Source organism: Muscardinus avellanarius (assembly GCF_963383645.1).
Source record: "Muscardinus avellanarius genome assembly, chromosome: 2".
In the NCBI taxonomy this organism is placed as follows: domain Eukaryota; kingdom Metazoa; phylum Chordata; class Mammalia; order Rodentia; family Gliridae; genus Muscardinus; species Muscardinus avellanarius.
The window spans coordinates 37675060-37695123 of NC_137787.1; the positions used below are offsets into that span (position 1 = coordinate 37675060).

The 20064-nt window shown below is 40.9% G+C and overlaps 1 protein-coding gene across 1 annotated transcript in view; it reads right to left on the bottom strand.

Moving 5' to 3' along the window:
- Positions 1-20064, bottom strand: part of LOC308279790 (aldehyde oxidase 4-like) — a gene marked incomplete at both ends in the record, with an annotated part of 77923 nt that overhangs the window by 44089 nt on the left and 13770 nt on the right. Inside the window, 10 exons of the mRNA XM_080719959.1 lie at positions 854-1016; positions 2663-2847; positions 4712-4821; positions 5977-6070; positions 10161-10312; positions 12073-12165; positions 12608-12752; positions 14375-14455; positions 14999-15082; positions 15893-15954. Coding sequence (XP_080576085.1) covers positions 854-1016; positions 2663-2847; positions 4712-4821; positions 5977-6070; positions 10161-10312; positions 12073-12165; positions 12608-12752; positions 14375-14455; positions 14999-15082; positions 15893-15954 — 1169 coding nt within the window. The remainder of the gene's footprint in view (positions 1-853; positions 1017-2662; positions 2848-4711; positions 4822-5976; positions 6071-10160; positions 10313-12072; positions 12166-12607; positions 12753-14374; positions 14456-14998; positions 15083-15892; positions 15955-20064) is intronic.

Below are 20064 nucleotides of genomic sequence, written 5' to 3' on the forward strand. Positions count from 1 at the left end.
CCTTTGAGCTACATCCCCAGCCCTATTTTTGTTCTTTATTTTAAAGCTGGGTCTCACTGAGTTACAAAGGGCCTCACTAAGTAGCTAAAGCTGTCCTTGAACCGCAATTCTCCAGTCTCAGCCTCCCAACTGCTGGGATTACAAGTGTGTGCCACCACTCCCGGCTTGGAGGTTATTTTAAACTAAGAAAAAATAGCTAACAGAACATTGGAAACATTTAAATGTTTAAAAATAATAAATCGATCAAATCCTAATACATTTACCCATAAGTATGGCATGTAGTCATTATATCATGATGCCATTAAAAATAATAATGCTGAAAGGTATTTATGTTACTAAGTGAAATAGGCAAGCTACAGTAAACAGTTATACATATACAAAAAGAGCCATTAAAGTCAAACAAACAAATAAATATACACACATATGTATTCAAAAGCAAGGGTTTAGAAGGATGCACGTTAAAATATTAATTATGTTTGAATATGGGTGATGGGATTACAAATTATTTTTTCCTCCTTTTTGCTAAAGTCACATTTTCTGAATATTGAAGTATTATTTTAATAAGGAAGATGTCTTTGAACAAAGAAGAGATACTATATTTTCTTGCTGAAGACTTTTCATGGTTTGTTGGTCAACCTTGCATCGCACCTTAGCATTTGCCACACGGATGGTAGAGCCAGTGGAGTACCAGGGCTATCCCTTTCTGAGCCTGGGGTAGAGAGGGGAGAGGGAGAGGGAGGCACCTGGCTGTGGGCAGAACGGTTACTGTATTATCTAGACCAGGCAGGGGATGCTTTTGTGCTCATTAAGGCTCAGAAGGTTAAGACATCTGGAGACCCAGAGAAGTAGTTACCAATTTATTCAGCCCTCGCCGCACTTTGAGGTAGAATTTGAAGAGCAGGCTGATGATGAGGGTTCGCCGGAATTCCACCATGCCCCTCTCAGCGTCTGGCGGAATGTGAAGCTCACCCAGGACCAGTTGGCACGCCTCGCTCAGCATCTGGTCATCCCATCGCCTACTCAGAGAGAACGCAAACCTTTCACGGAAGAGGCTAAGGCAGTGCTTGCTGGGAGGCGAGGCTGTGAGGAGGGGGCTCAGTCTTGAGGAGGGATCAATGCAGTTCTGGAGGCTGGATTAGTTGCTGTGACAGCGGGTTGTTATAAAACAAGCCCGCCCCTTGTGGCCTCTGTCTTTTGCAAATGCCTGTTTGACCTTTCCTTTTTTAGCAGGAGTTGAAGCAGCAAGAAGCCCTTGCCAGCCAGTGCCATGCTATTGGATTTCCAGCCTCCAGAGCTGCGATGAGCCTCTTTCCTTTATAAATTACCCAGGCTCGGGTATTTTGTTAAAGCAACAGAAAGTATACTAAGACAGAAATTAAACTGAAAAGGCAAAGAAAGATGGAGGGCAACCTGTAGCCAGCCATCTTTGAAGGCTAAACAAAATATCTTTGAAGGCGGTGCTTCTCACATTTCCTTACTGACGTCTCCTTTACTATTCTTTTTAACTTCATTTGTTGAGAATATTGATTTACCTTAAGTAGCTTGAGTAAAAAACAAAACTAAAAATGTACACAAACACAAAATACAACAACAACAACACTACAAAAATCAAAGCTTCCTTCCAGTATCTGCAGCAGCTAGGCAGCTGCCTGGTACATACAGTACACTTAATAAATATATTAAATTATCTAATTACTGAAGATAGTTGGAAAACTCTGACAAGTAAAAATCTCCACACAATTGTTTTAGAAGCATGGATCTACTTTAGTATCTGAGAAAATAAAACACTTGCATTAAGTTCTAATTATTGACAATGAGCGTAACGAGTAAATGAAATGTCAAAACACTTGTTGGAAGAATTTTAAAGACTCACGTCCAAATGCCAGAAGTAATGAGAGTGATGGAGGAAAAAGGCATTTAGCTCTTTTGAATTATTTCATCTTCCTCATATGGTGTAAGAACAGCTTCAGAAGTCTTCAGACCCGGCATTGGAGACATTTACTAATTTTACCAGTTAATTGCTTAAAGCTGGTAACTATTCAAACCATATGATTTGTGCACTTTTTTTTTTTTTTTTTTTTTTTTTTTTTTTTTTTTTGCAGTATTGGGGATTGAACCCAGGGGCATTTTACCTCTGATCTACACTTTCTTTATTTTGAAACTAAGTCATAGAAGGCCTCACTAAGTGGCTGAGGCTGGTCGCCAAGCCGAGATACTCCAGGGTCAGCCTCCCAAGTACTGGGATTACAAACCTGCGCTACCACGCCAGGCTTTGTGCATTATTCTTGTTAAGGAACTTGCAATAAGCCGGGTGTGGTGGCGCACGCTTGTAATCCCCGGGTTTGGGAGGCGGAGACAGGAGGATCGCGCAGGTTAGAAGCCAGCCTCAGCTGGTTTAAGAGACCATGTTTCCAAATAAAAATGTAAAAAAAATAGGTCTGGGAGTGTAGCCCAGAGGTAGAAGGGCTTCCAGGAACCCCAGTACCACCAAAAAAAACCCCCAAAAAACAAACAAACAAACAAACAAAAAAACAATAAAAAGAACCATTTACTCTTGAAGGGCTGGCTTCTCTGTGGCTTGGACTTTTTTACAGCCCTGCGGTGCTTATGTTTTCTAGATGAGTCTATGGCTAGACCACGTAACTGGTGCGCTACAACGTACCTCCCGATCAGCCGCCTGCAGGTTTGGCTGGCAGAGACCACGGTGGGGCCGAGGCTCCCGTAGAACATCTGAAGGTCCTTGATCGTGTTTGTGCCTTCTTCAAACTTCACACTCATCCCGGCATTGACAATGGCAAAGGCGTTCTCTTGACGCTGGGCCAACCTGAGCCCGGACACAAAGTGCCACTGGGGACAGAGAACCACTCAGAACATCAGAGGTCATCTCTTCTGCCTGCTGCACAGCGGAACCTCTGATGATGATTTAATGGAAGGGCCTTGAGAGTGATTTGTGTTAGCATGTAGGCAATTGTTAGTGGCAACAGTTTGCAGGGGAGTATGCCCTAGGTGCCCCACATGTGGTGATAGTTAACCCTAAGCAATGCTACTCGTTTTCCGTCTACTGATGAGCAAACAGAGGTTAAGTAACGTGCACAAGGTCACGTGTTGTTTGGGTGACGTGGCAGGGCTGGGGTTCAACCCCAGAAGCCTGGCTTCAGGTCTATGCTTACCCTTAGAGCTCTGTGCCTTTGACTCCCAATCTCCTGGCAAGGGACTTTGCTCTTTGTTTCTTAATTTTCTTTAAAGTGATAGGATGAGTGGAATCTGGTAGGGCTTTGGGGCTGCTGAATGGGATGGGGGAAGAGCAGGAGATGGGGTGCCTGTAGATGGGACTGCGTGGCTTCTCTCATGTCTATTTTAGTTTGTGTTTTAATGTACGTCTAATTTGAATAAAGCAGTCCTCCTGTTAAGAGCTGAAAGTCACTGGGACAATGGTCTCCAAAGTTCTTTCCACGTCTACACCTGCCATTCTAGGTTGAATCTCATTACTAGTGAACAGTACGAGTGCCCTGGGGAAGCTTCTTTGCTTGGCCAACATCTTAGTGGGAGCAAGGGTGAGGTCAAATCTAACCACCTGGGCCTGTTCAGGATAAGCCATTTTTGACATGGAAAGCTCTGGTAAGCTGGGCATGGTGGTGCACACCTGAATTCCCAGTACTTGGGAGGTTGAGACAGGAGAATAGCAGGTTTGAGGCCAGCCTCAGCAACTTTGCGAGACCCTTTTTCTATAAAAAGAGAGAAAGGAAGGAAGGAAGGAAGGAAGGAAGGAAGGAAGAAAGAAAAGGCTGGGGGTATTGCTTGGAGGTCAAATGTCTCTGGGTTCAGTCCCCAATACAATGCCCCCCAAAAAAGCACTTGAGCACATGGATTGTATTTTCTTTACTATATTGTTTGAAACTTTTTTTTCACCATGCTGCTACCAAGCTTGTTACCATCTCCCACCTGAATTACTGCATTGACCTTGTAACTGATCATTCCTATTTGTTAGAACAAACTTTGTTAGAATTTTCCCATAGCTGAGTTGACTACAGATGTAACCAATCACAGCTAAGATACATATTCATCTGAAACCAAAAATTCCATTACATCAAATATTCTCCTTTTGCAGTGCTAATGTACCCTTTAGGCATAGAGATGAGGCCGATGATACTTTCAGGGGCCATGGAAATGGTTTACTTTAAATTGCTTTTAAAATCAAAATAAATAAATAAATATAATATCAGTGACTATAGAACACTGAAGGTAGCCAGGATTATTATTTTCTTTCTTTCTTTTTTTTCTTTTGTGGTACTGGAGATTGAACCTAGAGGTGTTCTACCACTGAGCTATACTCCTATCCTTTTATTTATTTATTTATTTATTTATTTTTATTTTGAAATGGCCTCGCTAAGTTATAGTCACTGGCCTTGGACCTGCAGTCTTCTTCCAAAGTACTTATATTCATCTTTATAGAACACAATCATGTTAGATATTCAATTCTTTATAGAGGAAGGGAGCCATGAAGGCAAAAGTACTAGGACCCATGAAAGTCATAATGTTGCCTTGATTATGACAGAAAACCAGTCACCTGGGAACTTGCTCTTCCTGTGAGCAGCCCTCAAAGTCTCCCTGAGGCCCTTGGTTCTGAACGGGGGGGTGGGGAAGCATTCCTTCCTCTGGAAGCCGGTGCAGCCCAAGCTCCCCTGGGGCTGGGCAGGTCAGGAGCTCTCACCTTGGTAGAGTATGGGATAGAAACGGACAACACAACTTCTTCTGATTTCAGGTTGGCTTCAGGTGATCGCTCAAGGAAAGGGCCATTTAAAGGAATCTGGCGTTCTCCTTCTATTAGAGAAAAGGGCCTTGATTAGGATAAACTTGTCAAGTCAGAGAACACATGGCAAGTGGCTGGTATAGTATCCGGTGAAAAGAGGCGGCTTGTAGGCTGGGAGACAGGACAGAGGGTCTACTTTTTTTTGTGTGTGGTACTGGGAATGGAACCCAGGGGCTTTTCTACCTCTGAGCTACACCACCAGCCCTATTTTTTTTTTTTTTTTAATTTAGCTTGAAACAGGGTCTCATTAAGTTGCAAAGGGCTGCACTAAGTAGCTGAGGCTGTCTTCGAACCGTGATCCTCCTGTCTCAGCCTCACAAATGTTGGGATTACAAGTGTGTGCCACCATGCCTGGCTACATGCATTTTTTTTTTAAAGGTTTACCACACTCTCTTGATTCACATTTAAAAAAATCTGATTTTAATCAAAGATAAAATATACCAGTAATCCTATGAATAATATGCATTTTTTTGTGGTACTGGGGATTGAACTTAGGGGCATTCGATCTCTTAGCTATACCCCTAGCCTTATTTTTTTATTCTTTTATTTTTGAAACAAGGTCTTACTAAGTTGTGGAGGGCCTCACTAAGTAGCTGAGGCTGGCCACAATACTGCAATCCTCTTGTCTCAGACTCTCAAATACTGGGATTATAAGCATGTGCCACCATACTTGCTTGCATTTTATTTTCCTTAATTTCCTTAAGTTTAAATAATTTCCCTCCAAAAAGTTCAAAGTAATCTTTGAATGAAAAGAGACATAATACATAATATGCCCACATACTTGATTTAGGTTAAAATGAAAAGTCCTAAAAGAAAAATTGCTATCTTTATGAATCTCTTTCATAAATCTTTAAGGCTACAGAGAGCACTCATTAATTTTTTTTCTTCAACTGCTTTGATACTGTAATTTGGACTGCTAGAAATGGTACAAATATTTAAGAAAAACTGTCAGGTGCAGTAAGATGTCTGATCTACAAGATACAGAACATCTGGAGAGCAAGGTCATTGAACACAATTTTATCTATAGGTTTGAAGTAATATAAACCTAGTCCTATGAAGCTAAGTTAGATATTCCTAGGTCTCTAGTTCATAATTGACAGAAGGAGCTCCATAGCAGACATAAGTGATAAGTGAAAAACAGAATAACCTAGAACTTGATTTCTTACCTTTAGATATCAGATTGATGGTAGCATTTCCTGCTGCTAAAATGGGATTTAAGTCAGAAAAATAAGGCCGGCTCACCACATGTCCTCCTAAAGTCTAAATAAAAAGGAATGGCATATTAAAAAGCTGGACGTAGATATTTAAAAAGTAAGAAATGATGTATATAGATATACTGTAGAAGTTTTTAATTCTCTTCTTTGCTTCACAGAAAGATCTGGCAAAGATTCAGACAACATATTGTGTAATATTCCCACTCTCAACTCCACCCAAACTTGTAGCCTGAGAATATATTTCTCTTCCATGTGCAATAAGGAGAAATATTTTTTTTTGAGAACTTATTTTGATATGCACTTATTTGGAAGCATTTTCTTGACAGGCTCCTTTACACATGAAGATACACAAAAAAGGGAAATGGATGGGAATTTGGGGGCTGGTGCTGATGGGAGAAGAGAGGGAGGGCAGGATCAAATGGGAGAGAGTGTCCAGCAATGTAAGGAGGATGCAGAGACTGCAGCCCAATGCAGCTCTGAAGGACTGGGAGCACAGAATGTGCTTCACGCTGTTGTGAAGTGGAATGCTCCTCTGTTGCCTTAAACCTTCAGTGAAAACTGTTTTACATAAACTTGACCAAGGGATCTTTGGGGAACTTACAGGAACAGGTTTAGAGGAGCGATGTTTAGAGGAGCAGCATCATTCAGAAAAGGAGCAATCATATGTAGAAAGTGAAAACATGTTAAAGTTTTGAGGATCAGGAGAAGGGCCAGCGGTAATCAGGAGAAACATATGGCTCCCTGCACCTGCTGAATGCCACGGAACCATCCGTCACAAGTGGAGTGGAGAGTGGTTTGAACCAATTACTCTAAAGTCATAACTAATGAGAAAACTCTGATAGACAGGTGAGGGAACCCCAAAATGCACATGTAGAACACATATTTACAAATTGACCTGGGTTCAAAGGAGAACTGGCTCTAAAGGAGTATTTTGGGAATGCAAGCTCTTGCTTTGCCTTGGATATGACATCTTTCATAGACTGTTAGAGCTGGATAAGACCTTATGGATAGTCCATTTGGTTCAACTTTAATCTCCAAAACTGAGACAGTGGTTTAAAGAGATCAAATGGCTTCTCCGGAATCATACCACTCACAGGAAACTGGGACTAGAATATGGCAGTCTTCTGACATGTTATTATATCATGTGTCCCTCACTTGAACACACACACAAACATGCATGCACATGCTCGTGTGTGTGTGGGACCGCACGCTCACTCTTGCTCTCAGATGGTAGACTTTTAAAATATCCTCTTCCACTTCCGGGAAGATGGTGACCGAGAAAAGCGGGGCTTAAGAGCCCCGCTAACAACAAATCTCCATTACTACAAAATCAGCGCCTTTCATAGCCAGAAAACACCATCACCAGTGAAACAAAAAATCACCAGGCTCCAGAGAGAAAGCGGACTGAGAACAGAGCCACAGAGGAGATAACCGACCTCACGCCCAAGGACGCGGCAGACGCGGCAGCAGCGCCATACTGCCGGCGGCACCGGCAAATTCACAGGACGGCTACAGCAAGCCGAGGTGAGCCGTTGCGAAACAGCCAGGCGGGATTTCTCCGCGCAGAGAGCATCTAAAGCTCCCAGTGGCCGAGCTCAGCACACGCTGCAGGGATTCAGAGTGGAACTCAAAACCAGAGAAGAAAAACACCAGCCCCACAGCCGAGGGCATAGCAGCGGCGCCATATTGCCACCGGTGGCAGCAGCAGCGAATTCAGTGAGGCCAGTATGGCTACATCTGCGTATTCAAGAACAGTGAGTCAAATTGCAGGCCACAGAGGAGAAATCCCAGTACTGTACTCCTTGGGACTTGACCCAGTGGGGGAGGGGCAGTGGCAGAGATATCACACCATAGGAGAACGTGCAACCTGGCACCCCCCCACAGTCTAAAGCAGCCTCTATCGACTCTCTGGGTCGGAGACTCTGTGATAAAACCCAGTAAAGGAGTAGTGGGAACTGAGATACTACTGACTCGAGATCCAGAACACCTTAAGTGAAGTCATAGTGACCCAAGGGAAGAACCCAGAGAAGGCACAAACATCCGAAATCATGGGAAAGAGGAATAATACTGGAGCAATAAATGCCCACAACCCCACAACATCAGAACCCGATAAAACTGAAAATCAGAGATTTCTAGAAGATCAAATCAGGAAAATAACTGTAGAAATAATAGAGGTGCTTCGAAAAGAACTCAGAGAGAGCCAAAAAGAGATAAAGGATGCAATTAATGAAGTAAAGGCCTCAATTCAAAGCACAAACAACCGATTAGACCACATGGGGAACAGAATCTCGCTCTTAGAAGATGAGCAATCCAAAAATGAACGCATAGTTTCTAATCTAGAAAGAAATATCCGACAGCAGGAATCTGATATTGAAGAAATATGGGCCCATTTTAAGAGAGCTAACCTAAGAATAATTGGAATAGAGGAGGGAAAAGAAAGTGAAACCAAAGGGATCAACAATCTCTTCAAGGAAGTAATAGCAGAAAATTTTCCAAACATAGAGCAAGAGGTTGATACACAGGTCCAGGAAACTTATAGAACTCCCTTTAGACAGGATCGGAGAAGAGGATCCCCACGCCACATAATTGTCAAAATGACCAATGTGGAAGCCAAGCAGAGAATCTTAAAGGCAACAAAAACAAAGGGCCAAGTGACATTCAGAGGCAAACCAATAGAATCACTCCAGACTTCCCAAACCAAGTCATGAGAGCCAGAAGGGCTTGGAGTAACATATTCCAAACTCTGAAAGAAAACAACTTCCAGCCAAAAATTTCCTACCCAGCAAAACTTTCTATCAAATTAGATGGAGAAATAAGAAGCTTCCATGACAAACAGAAACTGAAGGAATTTATGTCTTCAAAACCAGCACTAGAGAAAATACTCAAAGAGATTAACTACAAAGAAGAAACAGGTAACACACATCAGAACTAGAGAAACATGACTTTCCATCCAACAGACAACTAAGATTGGTTATCTGTGGAGATTCATTATTTATGTTAGTCTTTTACCTATCTCTAAAGGGTATTGTTTGCCTTTATTGTTGTTAATTTCTAGGATTTCTAGTTGGAATATTAATATACCTTCAGATATAGCATTTGGAAATATTCTATCCCATTCTATTAGTAACTGTTAACTCTGTTTACATTGTCTTTGGATATACAATATTTTTTTATTTTTTAGGGAGTTTGTATACTCCTCTGTTGCCTGTGTCATTGAAATCATAACCAAGAAATCACTGCCAATTTCAATGTTGTTAGGTTTAATGACCCAGATTTTCTTCTAAAAGTTTAGAGTATTAAGATTTATATTTAGGTCTATTATCTATTTTGAGTTAATATTTGTATATGGGATTAGGTAAGGGTCCAATTTTATTCTTTTCCATGTAATTATTATTTTTTAACAATATTTAGTTAAAAGATTAATATTTCCACCACCAAATATTCGTGGAAACCTTGTCAAAAATAACTTGACAATATAGGGAAGAATTTAGCTCTAGGCTTTTATTTAACTCCAATGGTTTATATATCTGCCTTTAGAATAGTACTACACTGTTTCAATTATTGTAGCTTTATATGGTTTGAAATCAGAAAATATATATATCTTCTAGCTTTGTTCTTTTTCAAGATCGTTTTGGGTACCTAGAGTCCATATTTCATATTAGGATAGATTTTTTTCTGAAAAATAAATATATAAATATATGATAGTTTCACCTAAAAATAGATAAAATAATATTCTCTGGTAAGAAAGAAAGCAAAAAGAAATATTGAAATGTTATCTTTAAGTCATCAAAAGCTTGGTATCAGACAAATGAAACTGTTATGTGAGATTATCATTTTTAATTTTAGATAAATTGCCATAAATCTAGATGTCAACTACTAAGCCAAGCATGGGAGGGAGGGATAGGGAGAGAATGGGGTGGGGATTGGGTGGGGGCTGACTGGGAAAAGTGTGCATGTATGTCTACAAAAGTATGTATCCTACTATGATGTATGAATACAGTGCACCAATAAAAATAGATAAATAAATAAATAAAAATAAATAAAATATCTTCTTCCGAGTAATGTTTGTTGAAATGATCATAGTTGCATGACTGTCCATAACTGTGGCTTATTTTATTTAACAATAAAGAACATACAGCCATATTCCTAATCTGGGCTCCTGCAAGCGTCCTCAGATGTTTCAGGAGGGCAGAGTAGGTCTTAGTCTTCTCTTTTGGTTGCTCCGAAACAACAAACTGTAAAACATCATTCAACTCGGCCAGGCTGTATCCCGCACCTATCGTCACCTCTGAAAACAAGAGAGAGCTCTATAAGCTTAAAGTGAATTTTAACAAGATAAGGTTTTGTGGAAACAATCTTTTAAATATACCTTTTCTTTCCATGTTTACTTACAATGCCAACCACCAAATATAATTAAAGACATTTCTGGCAATTTGCTTAACTCTCACATATTAAGTACCAATCCCTCTTCTCAGTCATGTACAGACATGTATGTCATAGATTGCACCTGTCAACCACAGATACCTGAAATTTAGTATGTCATTTACTTTTCCTGAATAAATTGATCAAGTATGGAAACGTTAGCCATAGTCTTCTAAGAAACATATGTATTTTAAAGATCAGTAAATCTAAGTTGGACTGGACCTGCAAAAGATCAAGCTGCCTCCTTTCCCTTTTTTTTTTCCCCCAGCACTCTCTTCCAATTGCTCTCTTATGAAAAAGGTGGTAGGAATAGATGCCTGCCTGTATCTTAGGTCAATTTTGTTTGCAAGTGTACCGCAAACAAAATCTATTAGAAGTAGTGATGCATTTAACTAGTTCTCAATGGGGGCAATATTGTTCCAAAGGGAGTGAAAAACTCTCACTCTGTTTATGTATAAAGCACCAATGCACAAATCGTACATAAACATTATACACTTTATGTATGATATGTATTTAGAAATTGACCTGGGTTCAATTTCCTAAGATTCCATGGAGGGATAACTAAGGACACAGTGCCTATTGATTCACAGAGGGGCAAAAATGAAGAAAACATTGAGAAATGCTGACGTGGGTGGCCAGGCTCTACCTCCTGTCCCTACACCTGCACTGCACCCTAACCAAATACCTCCCGCACCTGCCCCCAACCCTCTCCTGTACCTGGCCGGCCTCCCTGGCTCCATCTCTTCCTGAGACTCCATCAACAGAGATTTTCCAACAGGTAAAAAATTGAGTGGGAAGACTGACTAAATACTGGCAGGTCAGAGGGCATAGCAAGCAACGATCCATACGATTTCTGCTTACTCATTGGTAAGAACCCTGTTTTATGTTTTTTTTTTTTAACTTCTCTTGTTTTTTAATGCAAATGCTTAGTTTGGGCAAGTGGATGTTGGATATATATCTTTCAAATAGCCTTCCTTGGTGTATCGTGTGGAGTAGGAAGACTTAGGATCAAGCCTGATTGGCCCTATGTTGGCAGTGTAGAGCTGGGGAAGTTACCTAGGCTCTTCTGCTTCATACCTTCTGTAGGATAATAGAGACACCAAGGCCACCTGCTCCATCTCTCTCGCAGGGTTGTCATGAGGATCAAGGGAGCAGATACGTGAATGTGCTTGGTAAATTGTCAAAGTGTGTAAAAAATAAGCAAAATTGTTGTTCCCAGTTACATTTTAAATTTTGTGGCCATGGTGTGTGTGTGTGTGTGTGTGTGTGTGTGTGTGTGTGTGTGATGAGCCTTGAGAAAATTTGTGAATCAAGGAGTAATAGGTGGCAAGAACCTTTTCTACTGGCCAGGAAATGTCTTATATATTTTATTCATTCAATCCCTCCAAACCTGGCCAAACTATGTGGCCTTTTCTCACCATGATGCTTCAATGACATTAGCTGAGCAGGGCAGTTTGAAAATGCTCACCGAGGACACATAGTAGGTGCTCAGCAAATATCTTTAAATGAATTCGATGAGGTCAGAGATTCTGGGAAGTGCTCAAAGTCGTCCAGTGCCTATCGCTGACTACTAGCAGCCTCCCAGTGGCCAATGGTTACATCTTACCTGAAAAAGAAGGTGCTTACCATCGTCCACGGTGGTCACAAAATGTAGTTCTGGAAGCCCAAGTGGAGATATGAAAACTGGATGGAATTCATCGGTAAATTTAATGCTTGGTCCTTACAGGAAAAAGCATTTAAAGTAATGAGAAAAAGGAGACAATGAATGCTAGTACTTGTCACTTACTGAGAAGTTGAGTGGAAACTGTGACTTACAATTCTTGTTTGAAAAATAAACTAACAAAGCATTTTAAAGGACCACAAGTATAGCATTAATGAAAACAAATCGCAAGCTGAGCACAGTGGCTCACACCTGCGATCCCAGTACCTGGAAGGCTGAGACAGGGGGATTGCAGGTTTGCAGCCAGTCTCAGCAACTTAGTGAGCTTCAGAGACCGTGTTTCTGAAAATAGGGCTGGAGTGTGGCTCAGAGGTAGAATGGTCCTGGGTTCAATGCCCTGTACTCCTCCCCCCACAAACAAATTACATTTAAAAGGATTTTAAGAAGAGACACTGATGTTTGGGTTTGCCGCTCTAAAGAGCAGGCTCACCAACCACGTACCCACGGCAGTATTCCCCATGATGATTGGGGCTTTTGGAAAATTGGCTTTCAGCTCCAGAAGGTCGTTCAGGGTCACAGGGGCGTACCAGATAGTCCTCTCCCCTCGAAACACCAGCCTCCTCTTATGTGGGTCTTCTGCCATTCTCTGAGGAGAAGCAAAGCCATACACTTTCCAGTGAGGCTCTTGAAGTGTCTCCACTGCCCTGGGTGTCCCTATAGTCTGCATTTTAGCTTTCTTTGGAGATCTAATTTCTATTTCTAGGGATCAGGAAAGAGTGGTCTGTTAGAAACGATCAGATTGGTTAGATCTGTGCGGGCACCACTGAATAAACATCCTGACAGTGTCTACCAATGACTGGATACAGAGTAGTGTAAACTCCATTTGCGTTTGTGGGGCGAGTGTGTGAGGAGCACACAGCGTGGAAGAGGGAGGTCCTGGCCTGGAGGGACAGCCCAGGCTCCCATCCAAGTTCTGCCCTGTAGTGACTCAGAGGAGACTCCTCTTTGGGGATTTGATTTTTTGCTGGACAAGCATTGCTTATAGGCATAATTGTCCTTAAAAATCTATTAATTTAGTCTGCAGGCATAGTATAAATGGTTTTTAAAAATAATAGCCTATATTTATATTGACATGTATGTAAATATATCTATATTTATACACATTAGTAGTAGTAGTAGTAGTAGTAGTAGTAGTAGTAGTAGTAGTAGTACTGGGGTTCCTGGAAGCCCTTCTACATCTGGGCTATACTCCCAGACCTATTTTATACTTAAAATTTTTTAAAAAATTTTTTGGTGGTACTGGGGTTCCTGGAAACCCTTCTACCTCCGGGCTACACTCCCAGACCTATTTTTATACTTTTTTAAATTTGGAAACAGGATCTTTTAAGCCAGTGCAGCTGGCTTCGAACCTGCGCGGTCCTCCTGTCTCCGCCTCCCAAGTGCGGGGTTTACAACCGTGTGCCACCATGCCCGGCTCACATTATTCTTAAATACTAAAATCATAGTCATGGGTCCAAGTTTTCATCCTCTGTGGGGTATGTGGGTACTGAAACCTTCTGGGAAGCCACAGGAATCATTTCTCTTCTCTTCTCCAGGAGGTGGGCATACTATACTACTTTATATTATTTTCCCTGTCTTTCTCCTAAGAAAGTTGAAATAATATAAATCAACTGTAAGAATAATTGTGTTCCATCATCCTAAGAATCATTTAATTCTTCTTTTACTGGTTTTGCAAGTTGCCCTTACGCTATCTCCCAGTGTAGCTGTGGCCTTGGCCGAGTCACCTGTACGCTGACCTCAGCGTCTTCAGTGGATGGGATTCAACTAAGGGGCCTCTGAGGTCCCAGCAGCACCATTCTTCCAAGCTGTCTGCTTCAACTATCAATAGTAGAGCTGAACAAGTCTCTGAAAACAGGTCATTGCTCCATTATGGTGGTGGACACACTTTTAACTTCTTTTTTTGTGTGTGTATGGTGCTGAGGATTGAACCCAGGTGCATTCTACCTCTGAGATACACCCCCAGCCCTATTTTTATCCTTTATTTTGAAACAAGGTCTCACTAAATTGCAGAGAGCTTCACTAAGTAGCCAAGGTTGGCTGCAAACCTGGATCCTCCTGTCTCAGCCTCCCAAGTACTGGGATTACAAGTGTGCGCCACCACACCTGACTTCACACTTCTCACTTTTAATGTCTAAAGCTCAGATTAATTTAATAGAAAAAGGCATATGCCACATGACGCTATAAAACAACCACAGCAAAGTAACTTACTATCAGTTCAGGTGGGAATATAGGCTCCTGGGATGGATCCAAGGGCTGGAATTCATCTTCATTATACAGTTTGGTACACATCTCAACAAAACAAAATGAAACACAAATTCCACTTTAGGGAGAGGTATAGGTGTCTTTAAGTGTGAGACTTCAGAGCCAGAGCTGCCTCCTCTGACATCCCTGATAGAGAATGAGGTGCCAGAACCACAAGGTGTCCCTCAGTGAATTCCTGCCACCCTTGCAGGACCACGGAGGTGATGATCCCAGCACATTTACCAGACTCTGGTTTTCCTCCTTTGGCATCAGGCATTGGGGTTTTAGACATGTGTGTTGGGTCCCAGGGATCATTGGCGGATATTTTTCTGGCATGAGCATGAAGGTACCATGTTCAGTTCCACTTGGTGTTTGGGGTGGGGGGAGGCACAAAAAGCCATAATGCTTCCAAAGGGAAATAGGCTGTGTGACCAGCCTTTTGGGAATCATAGGCATCTTTATTTTTGGAGTTTTTATGACCTGACCTTTTCTTTACATTACTTAACAAGAATTTGAACCCTCAAACACATTTGTACTTATGTGGGTATTTCTCAGCTGATCCCAATCGAAGTAGAAAAGCCAGATACTTACTTTTTCCTGTCTATTCACAAAAGACCTCTCCTCTTGATCCATGCAGCATTTCCCTGACCCTTTCAGCTGACAAACATTTGAGTCCTTTGGAAGTAATGCAGTTTCAGTTAAATTCATTGGTTTTTTCTTTGAACAGCCATCTGAGTACCTGGCAGGTTATGTATCAAGCTATCCCTTTACTGAACAATTAGAGAAAATAACAAGGAGCAAGTGTACAAACATGCTCACCATAGAGATGTATAATCAGGGTCATTCCAGTCTCAGGGGAAGACACGGGAGGTGAGGGATGCAGTCAGCCAGATGAGGCTGTCCGCAAACGGCGATCCTCCTGTCTCAGCCTCCCAAATGCTGGGATTACAAGCGTGCGCCACCACGCCCGGCTCCATGTATATTTTAACTTGGAATTTTCTACTGACCTCTCTTTTGACACCCATTTCTATAATTTCCTTTAGGACCCAGCTTGAAACTCCTTCTCTAATAAACTACCCCTGTCTTATCTCTTCCCACTCGTTAATTTCTTTAGTTCATGTTTTCTCAAAAATTTTATGCATGTAATTTGGATATATTGAGCTTTTAATATCTTGCTTTTTAGTTGTGCTCTCATTGTTTCTATACTTTACTACCTTTAATAGCTTATTAATCTATTGAAGTCATGGATTAAATTCTATATTTCTCATGAAAGTGAGAAATTTAGTGATATAAACAAGAAAGATGCTAAGGGCTTATTTAAAAATGCAAATAATAGGCATTTAACAATTTTCAATGGTTAGAAAAAGTGATTTGGGCTTATTTTAGAGTTTATTGAATGCAACAGATACTTTTATGTGAAAGTTAATTCACATATTAAGTCAACATAATACATATTCTTACATATTCTTTTTTTTTTTAACTTACCACACAGAAAGTTTTCACACTTTCTACAATTGGACGGTATCCAGTACACCGGCACAAATTACCTGATTAATAGAGGAGGATAATGTTTTAGAGAATAATATAGAAATGTACTGCAAATCTGTATTTTATGGAATAGCTACAGTAGTAATTGGGTTAGTAGTGAGGAAGATAACCTTAATATATAATTAATACATAGTATAATTATAGTATAATACTAATTATACTAGTAATTATATCCTTTATTTGTTCCCTAAAACCAGCAAGATTCTTTGAAAAAAAATTTCCCTTGGAGATGTTCTTCAAAAATAGATCTTGTGATTATATTTCCTTCCTGAAATACCACCAAGATCTTTTTTCCCTTCTGCCTTATTTCCTGTTCTCCTATACTGTGTACCTGCCACCCCCATATCATCTCTGTGTCCATTTCATCAAGTCTTTCTCATTCTGTTTCTTAGAGAAAGAGAAACGGGACTGCTATGACTTGGCTAGTGCCCCCCAGAAGTCCATGTGTGGAAGGCTTGGGGTCTAGGTGGCCCTGTTGGTAGGTGGCAGAACCTTCAGGAGGCAGGCCTAGTGGGAGGCCCTTAGGAATCGAAGGCGACTGTGGGACTCTGGTCTCTTTCTTTTTTCTATAGCCACAAGTAGAGCAGTTTTTTTTTTCCTTTTTTAAAATTTTTTATTGGTGCACTGTATTCATACATCATAGTGGGATACAAACTTTTTTTTTTTTTTTGGTGGTACTGGGGTTCCTGGAAGCCCTTCTACTTCCGGACTACACTCCCAGACCTATTTTTTATACTTTTTTATTTGGAAACAGGGTCTCATAAGCCAGCGCGCGCGGCTGGCTTCGAACCTGCGCGATCCTCCTGTCTCTGCCTCCCAAGCGCGGGGATTACAAGCGTGCGCCACCACGCCCGGCTGGATACAAACTTTTGTAGACATACATGCACACATCGCCCAGTCAGCCCCCACCTGATCCCCACCCCATTCTCTCCCCATCCCTCCCTCCCATGCTTGGCTTAGTGGTTGACATCTAGTATTATAGCAATTTATCCAAAATTAAAAATGATAATCTCACATAACAGTTTCATTTGTCTGATACCAAGCTTTTGATGACTTAAAGATAACATTTCAATATTTCTTTTTACTTTCTTTCTTACCAGAGAATATTTTTTTCTATTTTTTTAGGTGAAACTATCATATATTTATATATTTATTTTTCAGAAAAAAAATCTATCCTAATATGGAATATGGACTCTAGATACCCAAAACAATCTTGAAAAAGAACAAAGCTAGAAGATATATATTTTCTGATTTCAAACCATATAAAGCTACAATAATTGAAACAGTGTAGTACTATTCTAAAGGCAGATATATAAAACATTGGAGTTAAATAAAAGCCTAGAGCTAAATTCTTCCCTATATTGTCAAGTTATTTTTGACAAGGTTTCCATGAACATTTGGTGGTGGAAATAATAATTTTAACTAAATATTGTTAAAAAATAATAATTACATGGAAAAGAATAAAATTGGACCCTTACCTAATCCCATATACAAATATTAACTCAAAATAGATAAAAGACCTAAATATAAATCTTAATACTCTAAACTTTTAGAAGAAAATCTGGGTCATTAAACCTAACAACATTGAAATTGGCAGTGATTTCTTGGATATGATTTCAATGGCACAGGCAACAAAAGGGTATACAAACTCCCTAAAAAAATAAAATATTGTATATCCAAAGACAATGTAAACAGAGTTAACAGTTACTAATAGAATGGGATAAAATATTTCCAAATGCTATATCTGAAGGTATATTAATATTCCAACTAGACATCCTAAAAATTAACAACAATAAAGGCAAACAATACCATTTAGAGATAGGTAAAAGACTAACATAAATATGAATCTCCACAGATAACCAATCTTAGTTGTCTGTTGGATGGAAAGTCATGTTTCTCTAGTTCTGATGTGTGTTACCTGTTTCTTCTTTGTAGTTAATCTCTTTGAGTATTTTCTCTAGTGCTGGTTTTGAAGACATAAATTCCTTCAGTTTCTGTTTGTCATGGAAGCTTCTTATTTCTCCATCTAATTTGATAGAAAGTTTTGCTGGGTAGGAAATTTTTGGCTGAAAGTTGTTTTCTTTCAGAGTTTGGAATATGTTACTCCAAGCCCTTCTGGCTCTCATGACTTGGTTTGGGAAGTCTGGAGTGATTCTAATTGGCTTGCCTCTGAATGTCACTTGGCCCTTTGTTTTTGTTGCCTTTAAGATTCTCTGCTTGGCTTCCACATTGGTCATTTTGACAATTATGTGGCGTGGGGATCCTCTTCTCTGATCCTGTCTAAAGGGAGTTCTATAAGTTTCCTGGACCTGTGTATCAACCTCTTGCTCTATGTTTGGAAAATTTTCTGCTATTACTTCCTTGAAGAGATTGTTGATCCCTTTGGTTTCACTTTCTTTTCCCTCCTCTATTCCAATTATTCTTAGGTTAGCTCTCTTAAAATGGGCCCATATTTCTTCAATGTCAGATTCCTGCTGTCGGATATTTTTTTCCTAGATTAGAAACTATGAGTTCATTTTTGGAATGATCATCTTCTAAGAGCGAGATTCTGTTCCCCATGTGGTCTAATCAGTTGTTTGTGCTTTGAATTGAGGCCTTTACTTCATTAATTGCATCCTTTATCTCTTTTTGGCTCTCTCTGAGTTCTTTTAGAAGCACCTCTATTATTTCTACAGTTATTTTCCTGATTTGATCTTCTAGAAATCTCTGATTTTCTGTTTTATCGGGTTCTGATGTTGTGGGGTTGTGGACATTCCTTGCTCCAGTATTATTCCTCTTTCCCATGATTTCGGAAGTTTGTGCCTTCTCTGGGTTCTTCCCTTGGGTCACTATGACTTCACTTAAGGTGTTCTGGATCTCGAGTCAGTAGTATCTCAGTTCCCACTACTTCTTTACTGGGTTGTATCAGAGTCTCCGACCCAGAGAGTCAATAGAGGCTGCTTTAAACTATGGGGTTGCCAGGTTGCACGTTCTCCTATGATGTGATATCTCTGCCACCGCCCCTCCCCCACTGGTTCAAGTCCCAGGGAGTACAGTACTGGGATTTCTCCTCTGTGGCCCGCAATTTGACTCACTGTTCTTGAGTACACAGATGTAGCTGTACTGGACTCGGTGAATTCGCTGCTGCTGCCGCTGGTGGCAATATGGTGCCGCTGCTACGCCCTCGGCCGTGAGGCTGGCGTATTTCTTCTTAGTTTTGAGTTCCACTCTGAATCCCTGAAGCGTGTGCTGAGCTCGGCCACTGGGAGCTTTAGATGCTCCCTGCGCCGAGAAATCCCTCCCGGCTGTTCCGCAGTGGCTCACCTCGGCTTGCTGTAACCGTCCGGTGAACTTGCCGCTGCTGCCGGCAGTAAAGCGCTGCTGCTGCGTCCTCGGGCGTGAGGCCGGTGTATCTCCTCTGTGGCTCTGAGCTCTGTTCTCATTCTGCTTTCTCTCTGGAGCCTGGTGATTTTTTTGTTTCTCTGGTGATGGTGTTTTCTGGCTATGAAAGGCGCTGATTTTGTGTTAATGGAGATTGGTTGTTAGCGGGGCTCTTAAGCCCCGCTTTTCTCGGTCGCCATCTTCCCAGAAGTCAGGTGAGCAGTTTTGTTCTGTCCGGCTATACTGTGCTGCCTTACCACAGGTCCAATGCAATGGGCCTATTGATCTTGAACTGGAACCACCAAAACTGGGAGCCCAAAATAAACCTTTTGTCTTGATAAGTCAATTATCTCAGATAATTTGTGACAGTAATAGAATGCTGACTAACACAGGCACCATTCTTAAAGGTCCCGGTCCCTGTTCTCCTGTGGTCTGCTCTGGTACCCCAGGCAGAGCTGCTCCACTTCCTGTCTGGATCCTGCTGCAGACAATTACATCTGTGCTGCTGGGGTCATACATGTATGCTCCTGGGGAAGGACTGACTTGGATATTCTTGAACCTCCCAGAACCACACAGTCAGTGTTCAGCAAACACTTGGTACTGTGTTGATCAAAGGTTCTAAAGTATGGAGGAAAATATGAAGGGAAACCACTACCTTTTAAAAGAAGTATATTAAAAAATTTCAACCAGTATGAATGATATTTATAAAAAGGTCTTAATAATATGAGGGAAATGTTAAAACCGTACAT